General features: G+C 46.8%; 1 protein-coding gene across 3 annotated transcripts in view; it reads left to right on the top strand.

Annotated features, from left to right (window-relative positions):
- LOC308122783 (sodium/hydrogen exchanger 3-like) overlaps nt 1-22,004 on the top strand; it is a 30,528-nt gene that overhangs the window by 6,511 nt on the left and 2,013 nt on the right. For all 3 annotated transcript variants that reach the window (XR_013936168.1, XR_013936169.1, XM_080484865.1), the window contains exons 2-15: nt 10,235-10,537; nt 10,984-11,144; nt 11,873-11,951; nt 12,312-12,489; nt 12,563-12,783; nt 15,748-15,950; nt 16,131-16,220; nt 16,295-16,365; nt 19,380-19,509; nt 19,645-19,790; nt 20,636-20,756; nt 20,835-21,008; nt 21,145-21,199; nt 21,270-21,356. Coding sequence is in view for 1 of the 3 variants with exons in the window: in XM_080484865.1 (XP_080340991.1) it covers nt 10,235-10,537; nt 10,984-11,144; nt 11,873-11,951; nt 12,312-12,489; nt 12,563-12,783; nt 15,748-15,950; nt 16,131-16,220; nt 16,295-16,365; nt 19,380-19,509; nt 19,645-19,790; nt 20,636-20,756; nt 20,835-21,008; nt 21,145-21,199; nt 21,270-21,356 (2,019 nt within the window). In the remaining 2 variants the exon portion in view is untranslated. The remainder of the gene's footprint in view (nt 1-10,234; nt 10,538-10,983; nt 11,145-11,872; nt 11,952-12,311; nt 12,490-12,562; nt 12,784-15,747; nt 15,951-16,130; nt 16,221-16,294; nt 16,366-19,379; nt 19,510-19,644; nt 19,791-20,635; nt 20,757-20,834; nt 21,009-21,144; nt 21,200-21,269; nt 21,357-22,004) is intronic.

The raw sequence follows: 22,004 nt of genomic DNA, 5'->3' as shown, positions 1-22,004 counted from the left end.
AAAGTCTTTTGACGTCAACAATAGTAATGTGACTCTGTCTTAGACACAAACATGATGTAGAAGTGAAATGAGGACTATTAAGTACACTGATGTACGCTGTAAGAAACAAACTTCATTGTTTAGGTAGAATCAAACAGAGACCATTACCGTATAGTTTCCAATAGATGTGCAGTGGCGCCTGCTCCCCCAGCCCCGGGCAGAGCAGCGTTAACCCAAAAGAATACCTGAAAAAATGGAATCAACTGGTGTTTCTGCGTTTTTGCACCAACTGCAAAACATCATATTTCATCACGTAGTGAGGTTTGTTCTTTCCTCGTGCGCTCCACATCTCTGAAGAAAGGGGGCGCTATTACATTAGGCAGTGCTCTTCTATTGGAAACTATACGGTAGCTTAGCCTCATTATCAAGCTGCAAAACCCAGTCAGAAGTACCCTGAGGAATATTAAGTACATGAATGTATAATGTGACAAACAACCTTCATGGACAGTTCAGTGGAATTACTCTGTTTCTTTCTTTCTTTGGAGGTTAAGCCTATCAGCTCAGTGAGGTTTCTAGAGTCATCATCGTGATCCGTCTGCTGATGTTCACACTTGTCACTTGTGAGCTGAACTGAGCTGAACACTGACAGCTGGGACCTGGGACGTCCCGAGCAAAATGCTAATTTCCAAGTTCCCAGCCGCTTCAATTTGTCATCTGCCGACACGTACGTTTGAGTTAATGGATAAAACAAAGGAATCTTCTCTTTGGAGAGCGTCTGAGAACAGCTCTATGTTTTCTTGCTTTTAAACCACAATTGAGAAACAGAAATGTCAATGATTACTGGAGCCTGAAGCAGCGGGAACACACACACCTGAAGACACGCAGGGTTCTCCTGTCATCTATCAAACGACCTCTGCTCCACACACACACACACACACACACACACACACACACACACACACACACACACACACACACACACACACACACACACACACACACACACACACACACACACACACACACACACACACACACACGGACGCGTTAAGAGACGTTAAAGCACAAATAAACAAAGGACTGTGATGTGACTGAGTAACCAGGCCTTCCCTGGGTTGACGTCGTTCCCTCCTCCTCACATCCTCCAGCCTGTGTCACACAGAGACTCTGGACGTATAAAGAGTCGCCGTCCGGCGGCCGTGAGGACTGACCGTGGGAGGAATGAGTGGCGGTGACAGAAATCCTCCCGAATCAAAGCGCAGTATGAAGTTGTGAGCTCTGGCAGGCGGGAGGAGGCGTCTGACTGCCGCTGCTTTCTAAACCTTTGAATTTCCCGGCGTGGCTGTAATGCGCCGCTGTGGCTCTCTCTGCCTGCTGGGCTCCGTGTTATTGATCGGCCTTGCCTCGCCGCTGGAGGCCGACGCGGAGCTCCAGCCTCACGGCAACCAGAGCCAGCATGGCCACGACGCCGTCACCGGGATCCCCATCGTGACCTTTAAGTGGCATCATGTGGAGGCGCCGTATCTCGTGGCATTATGGGTATTTGTGGCCTTTTTGGGAAAACTGGGTACGTAAGTATTGACATTTCTATTGATTAGAGACGGCAGAGAAAGAAAAGCATCCCATTGAGACATGAGGTTGATTTGTCCTGGAGAGGAAATTGATTTGGTGAGTTTCACTGTGTGACAAGACGAGTTGTCTGCTGGTGAAGTTGAACCAGCAGACGGTGGGAGGACCGGCAGGGCGCAGCAGCAGCAGCAGGGCGCAGCAGCAGCAGGGCGCAGCAGCAGCAGGGCGCAGCAGCAGCAGGGCCGCAGCAGCAGCAGCAGCAGCAGGGCGGCGCAGCAGCAGCAGGGCGCAGCAGCAGGGCGCAGCAGCAGCAGCAGCAGCAGCGGCGCAGCAGCAGCAGCAGGGCGCAGCAGCAGGGCGCAGCAGCAGGGCGCAGCAGCAGGGCGCAGCAGCAGCAGCAGCAGCAGCAGCAGCAGCAGCAGCAGCAGCAGCAGCAGCAGCAGCAGCAGGGCGCAGCAGCAGCAGGGCGCAGCAGGGCGCAGCAGCAGCAGCAGGGCGCAGCAGCAGCAGCAGGGCGCAGCAGCAGCAGCAGGGCGCAGCAGCAGCAGCGCCGTCTCAGCCGGCTGCAGTCGCTTCACACAGTCTGGATGTTGCAGTCTTACAAATTCTTGAGTTGGAGGAGATAAAGTGGTTTGAACCGCGGGTTAATACAATGTCTCGCGCTGTGGAAAATTCCTCCGACTTTAAGCAATGGATGGCCGGTTTTAGGACGAGCTGGGAGCGACAGTGGCACCTGTCAAACTCAAGTCTATTAAAGTTCATGTGAAGACTTTAACGTAGTGAGTTATGAAGTATGAAACTCAGAACCGATCGGCTCAATGTGTCGCCTCCTCCATCGGCAATCTACGAAAGAATAACTTAAAGCTCCATTTACAAAAACTATAATAATATAACAGAACTGCAATACCGACTGTATTTTCAAAGGCTCTGTGAAACAACTACATATGCAAAACTATATAGAATTTATATATTTTTTTGTTTCAGTCCTTCAGTCCGTCCCTGTTCAGTTTTTAATCTCGTTTTGAAAACGTTTTGTAGCAGCAGCAGTAGCAGCAGCAGAAGCAGTAGCAGTAGTAGTGTAGCAGCAGTAGTAGTAGTAGTAGTAGTAGTAGTGCAGGCCATCGTCCTTATTACAGCACAGACGTCTAAGAATGTGGTCAAATATTCATGTGACACTTCTTTAGTATTTTCATTTGTAGGAATTGAGAATTGATTTACATTTGAATCAATGTGAGGTTTTGCATTTCAAGAGTACATGGTACTAGGTTTAATATAATTATACAGAATTTGCCCCCTGGGGGCCACAGTGCCTCTCCCTTCTGCCTCTAATGGAGCAGAACCAGAACTCCTTCCCTATATGTGGATATGAACGACTTTTCATCACAAACTAACTTAAATGTAAAACGTTCTGCACATTTAAACACTTTTCTTTTTTTTTTTTTTTCCAATATTTTATTTTCATTTTACATTTTTTTTCAAGACAATACAGTACAAAACAACACAACAAAACAACATGGCTCAGATGCATAAATTGTTACCAAATGAGTATACACAAGAATATAACAGAAGGGATGCAGAGAAAAAGAAAAGGAGTCCAGTCAGCAGCTACTGTATCTTGATCTTTTCAAAATGAGAAAGAAATGGATTCCAAAAGTGGGCAAAAGTGTCAATGGAGCCATGACGAAGTCTTTCCATTTGTATTAGATACAACATGTCAGTGACCCACAGCTGGAACGAAGGAGCAATGGGGGACTTCCATTCTTTCAGTATTATTTTTTTTGCAACAATTAGACCCAGTTCCAGTGGTTGTTGCATTACAGCAGGGATAGTCCGAATAGTTTGAGTGCAGCCAAAGAGAACAAGTCCAGCTTCAGGTTGAATGGGCGTCTTATATGCTTTGGAATAGAAGTCAAATCTTTTTGACCAGAAGCCTGTCAGTGAAGGGCAGGACCAAAAAGCGTGAGACAAAGTACTTTCTGACACGTTGCACCTGTCACACATTGGGGAAACCGAGGGATAGATTTAGTGTAATCTGGCTTTAGAATAATGCAAGCGGTGGACAATTTTAAATTGGATCAATTGATGTCTGCTGTTCACAGAACAAGAATGAATTTTAGAGAAGCATTTGGTCCACATGGATTCAGATAATTCAATACCCAATTCTTCTCTCCAAGTATCCCTCGCTTTCACAGTACTAGCGGTAATACAATCATTCAATAGGCATACCACTTTTGAAACAAGATGCTTGGAATCGGGAGGGCTTTTGAGAATTTGATTAATTTCATGTTCAACTGGAAGATTTGGAAAATGTCCAATTTTCGATTGAATATAATGCCTGACCTGTAAATATCGAAAGAAGTGTGACTGGGGCAAATTGTATTTTTCCCTTAATTGATTGAATGATGCAAATTTACCATCAACATATAAGTCATTGATTGACATCAAGCCCTTCCTTCTCTAGTCATTGTAAGACTTGTCATGCCAGGGAGGTGCAACACAATGATTGAGGCATAAAGGTGTTTGTACTGATGTGTTTGGTAAAGACAAAAAGTTTCTTATTTGGTTTAAAATCCTAACAGACTGCTTTAACGTATAGCACAGGTTCTTAAAGGACTCTGGTTTCTCAAATTTGGAAAATAGCATTGCTGGTAAAGAGGAGTTGTTGGTAGAGTTGGCCTCCATTTTAAGCCACAGCGGGGTAGAGGGTGTCTGATTGTCCAGAGTACCTTGTTGCCAAAACACTAACGCCCTAACATTGGCAGCCCAATAAACATGTTTAAAAACTGGCAGGCCCAATCCTCCCTCCGTTTTAGACTTCTGTAAGTGTATCTTTGAGATTCTGGCATGCTTGCCATTCCAAATATAGGAAAGGATAATGGAGTCCAAGTCTTTAAAAAAAGCGGCTGTAAGATAAATTGGGAGATTTTGACATAAACACAGAAATCTAGGGAGACAAACCATTTTAATCGAGTTTATGCGTCCAATCATTGATAGAGGCAAAAGCTTCCAACCTTCAATATTCTGCTTTAATCCTGATATAAATCCTGCAAAATTCAATTTGAAAATACATTTTGGATCTTTGGGTATAGTCAAACCAAGATAAGTGAAATGGTCATTAACCACCCTAAATGGAACTCTTTCCAAAAAGCCTGGTGAGTAAATTTTGGTGAGAGGCATAAACTCACTCTTTGACCAGTTTATGGTGTATCCTGACATTTTTCCAAACGATGTAATCAGGCTGAGGAGATGAGGAACCGACTCCTCAGCATCCTGCAGATACAATATTACATCGTCAGCATATAAACTGATGGTCGTCTCCACACCACCAACCTGAAGCCCATGTAAGTGTGGATGCGCTCTAATTGCTGCAGCAAGAGGCTCCAGTACTAGAGCAACAAGTGCCGGTGATCAGGGACAACCCTGCTGAACTGAGCGTTGCAGGAGAAATGAAGTTGACCGATCGCCATTTGTCAAAACAGAACACAGCCGACTTGCGTATATTAATTTCACCCAAGATATAAAATCTTCACCAAATCCAAACCTACGCAATGACTCGAACATGTAAGGCCACTCAACCTGATCGAAAGCTTTATGTGCATCAAGAGACAAAATGGAAGCTGCTTTGGTGTGACTAGAATCAGTGTAGATAGTATTGAGCAGTCGTCTAACATTGGAAAAAGACAGTCGGCCAGGGATGAATCCCGTCTGGTCAGGGTGAATAATAGATGTTAGAGGCTTATTCAATCTTGTAGCCAGGATTTTAGTTATTATCTTCCGATCAACATTTTGAAGTGCGATTGGCCTAAAACTAGCGGGATCTGTTTCCTCTTGGCCCTTTTTTAAAATAAGAGAAATGTTGGCTTCATAGAGAGTTTTTGGTAACTTCTCACCACCTTTGGAGTCACGAATCATTCTGAGTAAAAGGGGCGCAAGGATATCACAGAACTTCTTGTAAAATTCTGAGCTAAAGCCATCAGGCCCGGCTGCCTTATTCGGTGAAAATGACTTTATAGCAGTGATGATTTCCTGTCGGGTGATGTCGGAGTCAAGGTGTTTCCTGGCAGTATCACTCAATTTGGGTAATAAAAGAGTATCGAAGAAGTTATTAAAATCGGACTGTGAAGCTGTGTGTTTAGACGAGTAAAGTTCACGGTAGAACTCACAGAACCGATTGTTTATATCAGCAGGATTGGTTATGAGCGCACCAGTCTTAGATTTAGTACTATACATTGCTCTCGAACTCTGGGCACCCTTAAGCTGTCGTGCTAAGTTTGCCTGGTTTATCCCCAAGTTCAAAGTTTTTTTGCCTTAATTTCAAAAGTAAGTCATTAATTTGATCATTCATGATACCGTTCTATTCATATTTAAGCTTCATTATCTCTTTATATTGATCAGGTGATTTTGAAATTTGATATGTTCTTTCTAACGTAGGAAGTAAGTGGTTAATTTCAAGCAGTCGCTTTTCTCTTTTTCTCTTAAGGGCTGATGTATAAGAGATTATGTTACCTCGCAAAACTACTTTTAATGCTTCCCATAAGGTGGAATCAGACACTTCACCGCTGTCATTTAAATCTATGAAGTCTTTCAGTTTAGAGGAAATGTTATTAATAAAATTGTCATCGCCAAGAAGATTTGGATTAAAACGCCAAGAATAGGCCTGTTTTGGAAGAGAAATATTTACTGATATTGTTAAGGGGCTATGATCTGAAATCAGTATATTATGATATTTGGAATTAGTGATCCGTGAAATTAGGTTTGAGCTGACCAAGAAATAATCAATCCTACTGTAAGACTTGTGCAGGTGAGAATAAAAGGAGTAGTCTCTGCTTGTCGGGTGCTGGATCCTCCAAATATCAACCAGGCCTCTAGTTTTTAGAAGATTGTTTAGAAGCCGTACGGATGCAATATCTGGTGGTGGCCGTGTAGATAATCTATCGAGGAAAGGATCTAGGTAACAGCTGAAATCCCCAGCAATCACTATATTTGAGTTATTGTCATCTGGAAGCAAGTCAAATACTTTAGAAAACAAATTAGGCTCATCCGTATTCGGGCCATATACGTTAAGAAAGGTTAACGGGAATGAGTTTATGCTACCAGAGACCATAACAAATCTCCCAAGAGGCTCATTGAGTACAGAGGATATCTGAAATGGGACAGTCTTTCTGAGTAGTATTGCTGCACCACGGGCGTGGGAGGTGAATGGCGATTGATAAATTTGAGATATCCAATTACACTTTAATCTGTGATGCATTGTAGCTTTAATGTGGGTCTCTTGTAGGAAAATGATATCTGCAGATCAGGATTTGAGATGTTTAAAGACTTTCCCTCTTTTGACTGCACCACCGAGCCCTTTCACATTCCATGAAACTAACGGTAGATCTCTGCCTCCGACTTGGAAACTCCCCTGTGTGTCAATCATTCAAGAACAAAAACAAAAAAGGGGAGAGAAATACAACAGTGTACATATACACACTCCATCTGGTTTGCAAACATTTTTAAAATACAATGAAATAGAACCTTGCATCTGAGCCAAAGAACAAGAACAAATACAAACATCACAAACCCCCCCCCCCCCCCCCCCCCTTTTTTTTACCTGAGCTGGAGCTACGGGACAGACGGTAGACTCAACGTGAGTCACGGCGCCCCCACCACAAAACTCAACATAATGACTTCAAAATGTATTTAAAACACCACTGGAAAGAAGGAGTGCGAGAGAAAATAAAATACTAAATAAATACAAACAAAAATTAACAAAATAAATATACAATAAACAAATGCACCTTCATTAAGTAGAATTCACTGGTAGTTGGACAGAGTCAGTACTTTGTAGAATAATAATGAACAGATCCAGAAACAGTCCAAATTGTGGTGCATTTGGCTTAAGTAGATGAAAAAATTAAATAAATAAAATAAAAATACAAAAAATAAAAATAAAAAATAATAATAAAAATAAAAAATTTAAATAAATAAAGATAAAATTAAATAAAATTAAAAATAATCACTCTCACCTCGAATGTGCGATAGGAGTTATTGTATTGCTCCACTTTAGACCGTCCTACTCATTCACCAGAGCGTCACGTTCCCTCTGCAACAGAGCAGCCTTTGCTGCCGCTGGATCTCTGAATGTCTCCGGTGCTTCTTCGTCACGCCAGTGACACACAGTCGGGCCGGGTAGCGCAGATCGTGCTTGATTCCTTCGTCTCTCAGGGTTTGCATCAGGTCACGGAAGGCACGGCGCTCAGTCATCACTTCGTTGGTGTAATCCGGGAAAATCAGGACCTTGTTTCCTTTGTCCTCCATTGGTTGTGACCGGCTGAGGCGTATAATCAGCTCCCTCACCTGAAAATGGTGAAGCGAGCCATGATGGTGCGCGGTCTGCTTCCAGCTGCCGGCTTGGGCTGCAGAGAGCGGTGTGCTCGATCGACTTTCACTGGATTCGGAAAGGGTTGTTTGCCCAGCAGCTCTGGAATAAGTCTGGAAACAAAATCAGTAGGTCTTCCTCCCTCCGCATCCTCCTTTATACCAACAATCTTAATGTTTTGTCGGCGTGAGCGACCCTCCAAATCCAGCACTTTGTTTTGAAGCTGACTGGCGAGCTTGGATAAATCCTCGTATTTGGCTCCGAGGGCATCGATGCGCTCCTCCAGAGCGCTGATCGTTTGCTCTTGACTGACCATGCGGTTCTGTAAATCAGTTTGTACGGAGAGTTCTGACTGAAACTTAGGATCAAAAGCATCAAAACGCTCGTCAAGCTTTCCCAAAATCGACTCGGATATCTCCTTGCACATTTCCTTACATATTTCGTAAGTCTGGGTTCTGTCGTCCGGAGGGTGAGCTGGTGCTTTAGCAGAGGGCTCAGTGGGACGGACATTGTTAGCAGGCCCGTTAGCATTAGCCCCGCCGACGTATCCGTCAATGGTCTTATTCTTATTCGAGGCGCTTGTCTTCGGAGGCATGGTTCAGGAATGTAGTACTGGATGTAAAAGGCAGATGTGTGAGCAAAAAGTAACTCCTGGGGAGATTTACCGTGGTGTAAAGCAGTTTTGTTGAAGCTGTGGTGGAGAGCACAAGCCGAACACGTCTACATCCTACGCCTGCGCACTAGCGCCCCCACACGTTTCTTTATTTCTAACCCCAATCTTCTGGACCTTCAGGGTATTAGAACTGATCAGCTTCACTGACACTCCAGAGGAGCAGTTTCAGGTGAAAATGTTGAGTTTTGTTTGTTTATGTGAGAACGGAGTCCCAGGAAACACAACCTTTTGAAAATGCTCCTGAAACAGTGGTACCGTGCACGCCCAGCACACCGGGGGCAAAGCGCTCCATAGTTTCTAGACGGTTTCCGTGGAAACGTCACTTTGAAAAGTTTCAGTGTAACGATGTGTTAAAACAACTTTAAAATACATCCCAGAATCCAAACATATGAAATAGTCAAACAATTTAAAACACAAGATTTGTGTCTTTTGAAAAAATAAAACAAATAAAAAAAGACTTGACTTTGGTTTCTGTGTAAATAAATAATCATTTAAAATGTCAGAGGAGAGAAAAGATTAGAACCTTTTAAAATACTTAGAAGACTCGGTTCAACAGACTCGGTCATTAATGAACCTTTAGAGGTACTTCCTCCGTCCATTAGGAGCCACACACACACACACACACACACACACACACACACACACACACACACACACACACACACACACACACACACACACACACACACACACACACACACACACACACTAACCAATAGCCCGGGGGAAGTGACGATGGGAACAGTTGATGATTAGCAGAACCTCCAGAGTCGCTGGAATGTGAAAGTTTAAGTTTGTTAACCGACAAATGAATAAATGTAAGTGATGTTGTGTTTGTGTACTTGGTGGCAGTAGTGAGTCGCTGTTCCTCTGAGTACTTTTTGAATTTTACTCATGTCAGATCGACTTCTTCTGTTTTTGGACTGAATGCATAAAAAGAGGTAGAAAGACTCACTGCACCATCTGCTGGTACAAAGTGGCATTACAGGCCGATTGGTGGCTTGCTGGTTAAATAGCTCTGCAGCTGTGACGAGTGTTTTGAGGAGCAGTAGGATGATATCAGAGTATTTTAGCAGTACTTTCACTTGTTTTTCAAGGAGAATTGACACAATGTGATAGAAATTGTACTTGAGTAAAATATTCAGGACTCTTTCCGATTGTTGCAGTCAAGACCAAGACCAGACCATGTCTTTAAGGGGCAGGGACTGAATCAAGACCAAGACCAGACCATGTCTTTAAGGGGCAGGGACTGAATCAAGACCAAGACCTTGACAATGGAACCGTGTTAGTCTGGAGTACTACAACCAACTCGCGAAGAATAATCTTCTTTGTGCACATGACCCCCCCATAACGCCGATGGCAGTAGTTACCCTTCCCCGGGCCAAGCTCCCACATCCCGCGATGGCCCATGGACAACCGTGTTCCCTGCGCAGACAGGGGGCGGAGTCACAAGACCGAGTCTGAGCAGGTGCACGGTGCACCGCTGTTGTTTGGCCCTGGGCTGCTGCCCACTTCACCTGGAGAAACATCCGCCACCGACTACAAGCCGACTCTTTGCTCCTGTTTGCAATAAACTTCTTATCATAGTAATTGAACTTATTCATAACGAATGAATGAAGGTCATCTGACTCGTCTTCCTCCTCTGTCCTCAGTCATCGAGGCGAACCACCATGTGACCAGCGTCATCCCGGAGAGCGCCCTGCTCATCTGCTTCGGCTTCATCCTGGGCGCCATTATCTGGGGCGCCGACCAGGCGCAGACCTTCAGCCTGACGCCGACGGTCTTCTTCTTCTACCTGCTGCCTCAAGTCATCCTGGACGCCGGCTACTCCATGCCCAACAAGCTCTTCTTCAGCAACATGGGCGCCATCCTGGTCTACGCCGTCATCGGGACCTGCTGGAACGCCGCCAGTCTGGGGCTGTCGCTGTGGGGGTGTCACAAGGGGGGGGCTATGGGTAATGTCTTTATTGTTCACAAGGTTCACCCTAACCCTTTCAATCACACGGGGGGGGGGGGGGGGGGGGGGGGGGGGGGGGGGGGGGGTGGGGGGGGGGGGGGGTCACTGCTTTCTGCATTTTGCTGTTAGATTGAGAAAAAAGAAAATTGATAAATAGATTTTTTGGGACATGAGATATTGGTGCTTCCCTAATAACAATGACTTTATAAACTTTGAGGCGTTCCACAGGGTTCTGCATTAGTCCCATCACCGTTCTCACTGTGCATGTTTCCACCGGGCATTATAGGTTAGGATTAAAAATAAAAGGATCTTAGTTGTTGATTAATGTCAGTCTGGTGGTGGGAACGTCCATGTAACAGCAGTAGAAGGTAAAGTCGTAGAGGTTGTGATCCTGGAGTCAGCAGACCGTGTCCCAGTCCAGACCCGAGTCTCTCTGTGCTGCAGGTGACCTGGACATCGGGCTGCTGCAGTATCTCCTCTTCGGCAGCCTGATCGCCGCCGTGGACCCCGTCGCCGTCATCGCCGTGTTCGAGCAGGTCCACGTCAACGAGGTGCTCTTCATCATGGTGTTCGGAGAGTCGCTGCTCAACGACGGCGTTACCGTGGTTCGTACGCTCCCGCCGCCACCTCTCCACCTCTCCACCTCTCCACACGTCCTCCCGCCGCCACCTCTCCACCTCTCCACACGTCCTCCCGCCGCCACCCTCTCCACCTCTCCACCTCTCCACCTCTCCACCTCTCCACACGTCCTCCCGCCGCCACCCTCTCCACCTCTCCACACGTCCTCCCGCCGCCACCTCTCCACCTCTCCACCTCTCCACCTCTCCACACGTCCTCCCGCCGCCACCTCTCCACCTCTCCACCTCTCCACCTCTCCACCTCTCCACACGTCCTCCCGCCGCCACCTCTCCACCTCTCCACCTCTCCACACGTCCTCCCGCCGCCACCTCTCCACCTCTCCACCTCTCCACACGTCCTCCTGCCGTGACCCGAGGCGGCAGAACAGTCTGGGAGTTTCCAGGAACATCCGTCAGAAATAAAGTACACCTGCAAGACGTGAAGTGGCGAGAGAGCAAACACTCACAGTTACAGTCCCAGGACCTTTACCACCAAAGAGGTCCTTCAACCTGTTCAGAGTTTCTACTTCTGAATATACGAACGCGTTGACCTCCTCATGCTTTATGTGTAAAGAAGTTCACCTTGTCGCTGTCAGAGTCAGCAGCATGTTAAACATTCGTACCAGGAGGTTCTCAGACAGAAGAAAGCAGAAGCAGGCAGTCATGACCCTTTTCACCTTTTACACAATGCTAATGCTTCTTTTCTTTTCTCCCAGGTGCTCTTCAATGTCTTCGATGCGTTCGTGTCACTTGGAGGATCTCAGATCGATGCTGTGGAGATCATTAAAGGAATAAGTGAGACTTGTTTACTCATTATCACCATGTGTACGCTCACTTTGCTTGTTGCAGAGGATGTTAGCTTTAGCATTTAGCAGTATCAAAGTACCGTTGCACTATTTCACTGAACTGTTCACCAGAGGAGGAACAGCGTGAGCACCACAGCACTTTACACTGGTAATCTCATTCCCTCGCTCATGGAGGCAGCCGTCCTGGGTTCAGGTCACTGGAAACACTTTGGAGTTCAGCGTGTTGCTCAAGAACACCTCAACATGAGGACTCAAACTAGCAACCTTCCGACTGAGAAGGTATCAGCTCAACCAAACGAGCCACAGTCACCCCCCTCCCCCCCCCCCCCCCCCCCCCCCCCCCTTACAGTTTCCTTCTTCGTGGTGGCGTTTGGCGGTTCTCTAGTGGGCTTCGTGTTCGGCCTCCTCATCTCCCTCCTCACCAGATGCACCAAGAACATCCAGATCATCGAGCCGGGCTTCGTGTTCGTCCTGGGCTACCTGGCCTACCTGACGGCCGAGATGCTCTCGCTGTCCGCCATCCTGTCGTGAGTCCGCCGCTGGATGGTCGGGGTGGTAGTGAGGGTGGAGGGATATCTTCATGACCTTTCTGCTCCGCAGCATCGTGTTCTGCGGGATGTGCTGCCAGAAGTACATCAACTCCAACATGGACGAGAACTCCGTCAACACCGTCAGATACGCCATGAAGGTCTTCGCCAACGGGTCGGAGACCATCATCTTCGTTTTCCTTGGCATCTCCGCCATTGATAAGACCATCTGGGTGTGGAACACCGGCTTCATCCTCCTCACACTGTTCTTCATCCTCGTGTACAGAATCATCGGTGAGAAGCTCTTTAATCCTCAACAAACTCCCACTGTAATGTCAGCTAACATCAGATTACTGAGCACCTTGCTCCTGTAACATCAGATTATAGAGCATCTCCCTCTAATCCAGATTATAGAGCATCTCCCTCCTCTAACATCAGATTACTGAGCACCTTCCTCCTGTAACATCAGATTATAGAGCATCTCCCTCCGCTAACACCCAGATTATAGAGCATCTCCCCTCTAACATCCAGATTATAGAGCACCTCCCTCCTCTAACATCCAGATTATAGAGCATCTCCCTCCTCTAACATCCCGATTATAGAGCATCTCCCTCCTCTAACATCCAGATTATAGAGCATCTCCCTCCTGTAACATCAGATTACTGAGCACCTTCCTCCTGTAACATCAGATTATAGAGCATCTCCCTCCTCTAACATCAGATTACTGAGCACCTTCCTCCTGTAACATCAGATTATAGAGCATCTCCCTCCGCTAACACCCAGATTATAGAGCATCTCCCCCTCTAACATCCAGATTATAGAGCACCTCCCTCCTCTAACATCAGATTACTGAGCACCTTCCTCCTGTAACATCAGATTATAGAGCATCTCCCTCTAATCCAGATTATAGAGCATCTCCCTCCTCTAACATCAGATTACTGAGCACCTTCCTCCTGTAACATCAGATTATAGAGCATCTCCCTCCGCTAACACCCAGATTATAGAGCATCTCCCCCTCTAACATCCAGATTATAGAGCACCTCCCTCCTCTAACATCAGATTACTGAGCACCTTCCTCCTGTAACATCAGATTATAGAGCATCTCCCTCTAATCCAGATTATAGAGCATCTCCCCCTCTAACATCCAGATTATAGAGCACCTCCCTCCTCTAACATCCAGATTATAGAGCATCTCCCTCCTCTAACATCCATATTATAGAGCATCTCCCTCCTCTAACATCCAGATTATAGAGCACCTCCCTCCTCTAACATCCCGATTATAGAGCATCTCCCTCCTGTAACATCAGATTATAGAACATCTCCCTCCTCTAACATCCCGATTATAGAGCATCTCCCTCCTCTAACATCCCGATTATAGAGCATCTCCCCCCTCTAACATCCACATTTTAGAGCATCTCCCCCTCTAACATCAGATTAAAAAGCATCTTCCTCCTCTATCATCCAGATTATAGAGCATCTCCCTCCTCTAACATCAGATTATAGAGCATCCCCCTCCTCTAACATCCATATCATAGAGCATCTCCCTCCTCTATATCCAGATTATAGAGCATCTCCCTCCTCTAACATCACATTATAGAGCATCTCCCTCCTCTATCATCCAGATTATATAGCATCTCCCTCCTCTAACATCAGATTATAGAGCACCCCCTCCGCTAACATCCATATCATAGAGCATCTCCCTCCTCTAACATCAGATTATAGAGCATCCCCTCCTCTAACATCCATATCATAGAGCATTTCCCTCCTCTAACATCCATATCATAGAGCATCTCCCTCCTCTAACATCAGATTATAGAGCACCCCTCCTCTAACATCCATATCATAGAGCATCTCCCTCCTCTAACATCCAGATTATAGAGCATATCCCTCCTCTAACATCCAGATTATAGAGCAGCTCCCTCCTCTAACATCCATATCATAGAGCACCTTCCTCCCCTAACATCCAGATTATAGAGCATCTCCCTCCTCTAACATCAGATTATAGAGCATCTCCCTCCTCTAACATCCACACCATAGAGCACCTTCCACCTCTAACATCAGATTATAGAGCATCTCCCCTCTAACATCCACATTATAGAGCATCTCCCCCTCTAACATCAGATTAAAAAGCATCTTCCTCCCCTAACATCACATTATAGAGCATCTCCCTCCTCTAACATCCATATCATAGAGCACCTTCCTCCTCTAACATCCGATTATAGAGCATCTCCCTCCCAGAACATCCAGATTATAGAGCATCTCCCGCCTCTAACATCCATATCATAGAGCATCTCCCTCCTCTAACATCAGATTATAGAGCATCCCCTCCTCTAACATCCATATCATAGAGCATTTCCCTCATCTAACATCCATATCATAGAGCATCTCCCCCTCTAACATCAGATTATAGAGCATCCCCTCCGCTAACATCCATATCATAGAGCATCTCCCTCCTCTAACATCAGATTATAGAGCATCCCCTCCTCTAACATCCATATCATAGAGCATTTCCCTCCTCTAACATCCATACCATAGAGCACCTTCCTCCCCTAACATCCAGATTATAGAGCATCCCCCTCCTCTAACATCAGATTATAGAGCATCTCCCTCCTCTAACATCCACACCATAGAGCACCTTCCACCTCTAACATCAGATTATAGAGCATCTCCCCTCTAACATCCACATTATAGAGCATCTCCCCCTCTAACATCAGATTAAAAAGCATCTTCCTCCCCTAACATCACATTATAGAGCATCTCCCTCCTCTAACATCCATATCATAGAGCACCTTCCTCCTCTAACATCCGATTATAGAGCATCTCCCTCCCATAACATCCAGATTATAGAGCATCTCCCGCCTCTAACATCCATATCATAGAGCACCTCCCTCCTCTAACATCCAGATTATAGAGCATCCCCCGCCTCTAACATCCATATCATAGAGCACCTTCCTCCTCTAACATCCATATCATAGAGCACCTTCCTCCTCTAACATCCATATCATAGAGCACCTTCCTCCTCTAACATCCGATTATAGAGCATCTCCCTCCTCTAACATCCATATCATAGAGCACCTTCCTCCTCTAACATCCATATCATAGAGCACCTTCCTCCTCTAACATCCGATTATAGAGCATCTCCCTCCTCTAACATCCAGATTATAGAGCATCTTCCTCCCACTAGCTGCTAAAGTAATCTCAACTTCTCAGAGGGTATAAACAAGGATCAATCACTGACTTTATAATCGTCCCCACCAGGTGTGTTCATCCTCACCTGGATCCTGAACAAGTTCCGATTGGTTCCCCTGGAGTTCATTGATCAGGTGATTATGAGCTACGGTGGCCTGCGGGGGGCGGTGGCGTACGGCCTGGCCACCATGCTGGACGAGAACAAGATCAAGGAGAAGAACCTGATGGTGTCCACCACGCTCATCGTTGTGTACTTCACCGTCATCTTCCAGGTAATCGCTCTGGCGCGCTGGATTGTAGAGGTGAGGGGTTTTCCAGGAAGTGTGTTTATCGCCCGTCTCCATGGCGATGGAGCCAGAGACCGTTGCCCCTCAGACTGGAGTGTTCACACCTCCTTCTGATCTGATCACTACTGGCTCACGTTGACCTTTGTCCTCTGAACTCTGTTTCAGGGAATAACCATGAAACCTCTGGTCACGTGGCTCAAAGTGAGGCGAGCGGCGTCGTCGGAGCGCACGCTCGTGGAGAAAGTTCAGAATAAGGTAAAGATGGATAGAGCAGCGTACCGAGGGGAACCTTGAGCAGCGTGCTGACGGTGTCTCCTCCCGATGCTCAGGTGTTCGACCACATGCTGGTCGCTATAGAAGACATCTCAGGACAGATCGGACACAACTACATGAGGGACAAGTAGGTGGAGACACCGTGCTTTGTTTGTTTGTTTGTTTGTTTGTTCCTCTGTATGTTTGTTTATCTGATGTAGCTGCTCCTCCTGAGTCCTGGACTAGAACCCGACCAACATACCAGGATCTCTGGTTCCTGGTTAACTGATCCAGACACTCTGGACCCTGATCACCGTTACTACCAAGCAGGTTATCAACTCACTAGTTCAACCCAGACCTCGGTGTGCACGTTTACCTGAAAGGGGCGGAGCTTGCAGCGTGTGACCAATCACAGAGAGAGAAACCCTGCAGAGCAGCTGACTCTACCATAGAGGAGCAGTTAATCTCTGGGATTATGAAGAATTCCAACCCATCCAGCAGCTCAAAGCAACACTGCTGCTGCAGCCAGAACCAGAACCTTCCTGACTAGTTAATCCTGACTTGGTGAGATTAGAGCAGATTAATTCATGGGACAATAGAACCGGAGTCACTTTCACTTTATTCCAGCAGAACGGTTCCAGGCAGAGCTTCCTCACTGCTCTGCTTTTACTTTACATTTTACCTCCACTGGTTCTGAGGAGGAGGTTCTGAGGCGGAGGTTCTGAGGCGGAGGTTCTGAGGTGGAGGTTCTGAGGCGGAGGTTCTGAGGTGGAGGTTCTGAGGCGGAGGTTCTGAGGAGGAGGTTCCTCCGTGTGAGTGTGGTTCCTGTTGGAATATTAATCCATCACCGTGACGACAGGAGAAGTTCTGCTTCCATTAATTCATGGTTCTGCAGTTCTGTCAGCGTCAGCATTATTATTAAGATCATTATTCCAGATCAACCCTCCTGGAGCCAAACAGACCTGGAACAAGTCAAGAACCAGAACCAGAACCTCCTTCAGAGCCTCAGTGACCAGGATTTATTGGGTTCTGTCAAAAAGATTGTTCTAGATACGTTCTCCTCTCCTCTCTGCTGCAGCTCAGAGCTGAACCTGCCCACCAATCACCATCATTTAAGAATGGGCGGGGCATTTTCCAAGGGATCTGATTGGTCAGGAGGCGGAGCTTTACCCTCACTGTGATCTTATCCAGAACATAACCTGCTCCGGAGCAGGTTAGACATTCAGTCTAAGTTACCAGGTGATTTATCCTGGTGAGAAGTGAGCGAGCGTCGTAGTACGGAAAACCTGAGTTAATCCTGAAGTTATCTGGATAAGAGAAAACCAGAGTTAATCCTGAAGTTACCTGGATAAGAGAAAACCTGAGTTAATCCTGAAGTTATCTGGATAAGAGAAAACCTGAGTTAATCCTGAAGTTACCTAGATAAGAGAAAACCCGAGTTAATCCTAAAGTTACCTGGATAAGAGAAAACCAGAGTTAATCCTGAAGTTACCTGGATAAGAGAAAACCCGAGTTAATCCTGAAGTTACCTAGATAAGAGAAAACCAGAGTTAATCCTAAAGTTACCTGGATAGGAGAAAACCTGAGTTAATCCTGAAGTTACCTGGATAAGAGAAAACCCGAGTTAATCCTGAAGTTACCTAGATAAGAGAAAACCCGAGTTAATCCTGAAGTTATCTGGATGAGAGAAAACCAGAGTTAATCCTGAAGTTACCTAGATAAGAGAAAACCAGAGTTAATCCTGAAGTTACCTAGATAAGAGAAAACCAGAGTTAATCCTGAAGTTACCTGGATAAGAGAAAACCCGAGTTAATCCTGAAGTTACCTGGATAAGAGAAAACCCGAGTTAATCCTAAAGTTACCTGGATGAGAGAAAACCAGAGTTAATCCTGAAGTTATCTGGATGAGAGAAAACCAGAGTTAATCCTTAAGTTACCTAGATAAGAGAAAACCAGAGTTAATCCTGAAGTTACCTGGATAAGAGAAAACCGGAGTTAATCCTGAAGTTACCTGGATGAGAGAAAACCAGTTAATCCTGAAGTTACCTAGATAAGAGAAAACCCGAGTTAATCCTGAAGTTACCTAGATAAGAGAAAACCCGAGTTAATCCTGAAGTTACCTAGATAAGAGAAAACCCGAGTTAATCCTGAAGTTACCTGGATGAGAGAAAACCAGAGTTAATCCTGAAGTTATCTAGATAAGAGAAAACCCGAGTTAATCCTGAAGTTACCTGGATGAGAGAAAACCAGAGTTAATCCTGAAGTTATCTAGATAAGAGAAAACCTGAGTTAATCCTGAAGTTACTTGGATGAGAGAAAACCAGAGTTAATCCTGAAGTTACCTAGATAAGAGAAAACCAGAGTTAATCCTGAAGTTACCTAGATAAGAGAAAACCAGAGTTAATCCTGAAGTTACCTGGATGAGAGAAAACCAGAGTTAATCCTGAAGTTACCTAGATAAGAGAAAACCAGAGTTAATCCTGAAGTTATCTCCATAAGATATTTTATTTTTTTATTTAGCCAGGAGAACCACATTGAGATTAATAATCCTTTTTCAAGTGTGTCCTGGGGATCTGGGGGGCCGAGGGTCTTGTTCAGGGACCCCAGTGTTGTTTTGGCCTGTGGAGGAAACACACTGCACACAGAAAGGCCCAGGATTTGAACCCACGACCTTCTTGTTGTGAGGCGAGAGCACTAACCACTGGCCCACCGTGCAGAAAATCCAGGACCGTAGTACTCAGGTGGAACCACTTCGAGGAGAGCTGGATGTTTGTTTGTTTGTTTGTTTGTTTGTTCTGACGCCTCTCTGCTCCTCCAGGTGGAACCACTTCGAGGAGAGCTGGATGTTTGTTTGTTTGTTTGTTTGTTCTGACGCCTCTCTGCTCCTCCAGGTGGAACCACTTCGAGGAGAGCTGGATGTTTGTTTGTTTGTTTGTTCTGACGCCTCTCTGCTCCTCCAGGTGGAACCACTTCGAGGAGAGCTGGATGTTTGTTTGTTTGTTCTGACGCCTCTCTGCTCCTCCAGGTGGAACCACTTCGAGGAGAGCTGGATGTTTGTTTGTTTGTTTGTTCTGACGCCTCTCTGCTCCTCCAGGTGGAACCACTTCGAGGAGAGCTGGATGTTTGTTTGTTTGTTTGTTCTGACGCCTCTCTGCTCCTCCAGGTGGAACCACTTCGAGGAGAGCTGGATGTCTCGGCTGTTGCTGAAACCGTCTGCCAGGAAGAACCGAGACCAGCTCTTTAAAGTTTTCCACAAACTGAACCTGAAAGACGCCATCAGCTACGTGTCCGAGGTCAGGCTGACATCCTCACAGTAATCTATTACAACTACTCACCCAGTTACCTGCACTGTGGGTTAAAAGTGATCCGAGTGTAACTACAGCTGTACTGGAGTAATACTGAGTACGCTGCCCATGGTGATGTTCCAGGGAGAGAGGAGAGGATCGCTGGAGTTCGTTCGGAATGAAAACGCCTTTGTGGATTTCAAGAAGAAGTTTGGTGACGAGTACGCTGAGGTGATGCCCGACATCATGGCCGAGATGTCCGAGGAGCCCGGAGCCGCCGCGTCGGTCAGGTCAGGTTCACACACACACACACACACACACACACACACACACACACACACACACAGACACAGACACAGACACAGACACAGACACAGACAGAGACAGAGACAGAGACAGAGACAGAGACAGAGACAGAGACACACAGACACACACAGACACACACAGACACACACAGACACACACAGACACACACACAGACACAGACACAGACACAGACACACACACACACACACACACACACAGACACAGACACAGACACAGACACACACACACACACACACACACACAGACACAGACACAGACACAGACACAGACACAGACACAGACACAGACACAGACACAGACACAGACACAGACACAGACACAGACACACACACAGACACAGACACAGACACAGACACAGACACACACACACACACACACACACACAGACACAGACACAGACACAGACACAGACACAGACACAGACACAGACACAGACACAGACACAGACACAGACACAGACACACACACACACACACACACACACACACACACACACACACACACACACACAGACACAGACACAGACACAGACACAGACACAGACACAGACACAGACACAGACACACACACACACACACACACACACACACACACACACACACACACACACACACACACACACCCCCACACACACACACACACACACTCCACCGCAGCTCGTCGCCCTCTGGTGGCCACGAGCACTCAAAACAAATGAGCGTGGTGAAGATGTTCTTGTCGTGCTCCGTCCGGAGCGACAGATTAATAATCCTCCGTCTGCATTCCGGAGCGACAGATTAATAATCCTCCGTCTGCTTGTGGCCCCCAGAGACCCGGTGCCCTCAGTGAGCCTGGAGATGCACCAACAGGCCATGAAGGGCGTGAGGGAGACGGAGGGCGTCGACTCTCACCATCTGCTGCAGCAGCATCTCTACAGAGGCAGGAAGCAGGTGGGCGTCGCCGTGCTGAAGGACCAAACGCTGCTCCTCCTCTTCAGGGTGGAAACTTCATGTTCTTCTCCTCCTCAGCACCGGCACCGGTACAGCCGCAGCCACTTCGACCTCAACAAGGACGAAAACGAAGTGCAGGAGATCTTCCAGAGGACCATGAGGAGCCGCCTGGAGTCCTTCAAGTCTGCCAAGACGGGCGTCGCCCCCCTGAAGACCATCAGCAAGCACACCAAGAAGGAGCAGCAGCAGAAGGTCGGAGAGCGGCTCTGTGTAGTGTCCTCTGTCTTCTTCATGACCGGAGATGTTTTCATGTGTCTGTGCTCCAGAACCAGAACCAGAACCAGAACCAGAACTGTGCTTCAGTTTCCCCTTCTGTTTGCTCTTACAGCTGCCAAATGGAAAATCTCTGGACAAAAGCAGAAGCTACCCCTCAGGAGACGAAGGTCTGTCCCTCCTTCACTCCAAATCTCAACCAGAAACTTCAACTTTCATGAGTTTCTTATTTCCCCTCAGACTTTGAGTTCTCGGAGGGAGACAGCGCCTCCGGCTTCAACTCCTCATACAACTCGTTCCCCATGAGAGTCACGTACCGAGCAGGAGGTAGAAGAACCTCCTCAGGATCTCCTGAACTTCTGTTCTCGTTACCACCGTCTCTGGTCTCAGACATATTTAGACTGAAGGAAGTCAAAGTGGCAGAAGGACCTGACGATGGTTCAAATCCTCGGCTTCAACAAACACAGATACACCTGAGCTGGAAAACAAACAGATCTGCTGCTCTTCTGCTCTGGGGCTCTTCTGCTCTGCTGCTCCGCGGCTCTTCTGCTCTGGGGCTCCGCGGCTCTGCTGCTCTGGGGCTCTTCTGCTCTGCTGCTCTGCGGCTCTTCTGCTCTGCGGCTCTTCTGCTCTGTGGCTCCGCTGCTCTGCGGCTCTTCTGCTCTGCGGCTCTTCTGCTCTGGGGCTCTTCTGCTATGCTGCTCCGCGGCTCTTCTGCTCTGTGGCTCCGCTGCTCTGCGGCTCTTCTGCTCTGGGGCTCCGCGGCTCTTCTGCTCCGCTGCTCTGCGGCTCTTCTGCTCTTCTGCTCTGGGGCTCTTCTGCTATGCGGCTCTTCTGCTCTGCGGCTCTTCTGCTCTGGGGCTCTTCTGCTCTGCGGCTCCGCTGCTCTTCTGCAATGCGGCTCTTCTGCTCTGGGGCTCCGCTGCTCTGCTATTCTCCCATTTCATCATGATATTCAGTCAAGTTAAATGTCCA

Source organism: Lipophrys pholis (assembly GCF_963383615.2).
Source record: "Lipophrys pholis genome assembly, chromosome: 17".
Classification (NCBI taxonomy): Eukaryota; Metazoa; Chordata; class Actinopteri; order Blenniiformes; family Blenniidae; genus Lipophrys; species Lipophrys pholis.
Note: the sequence above shows the minus strand (reverse complement) of the source record. Positions and strands in the feature narration are given on the sequence as shown.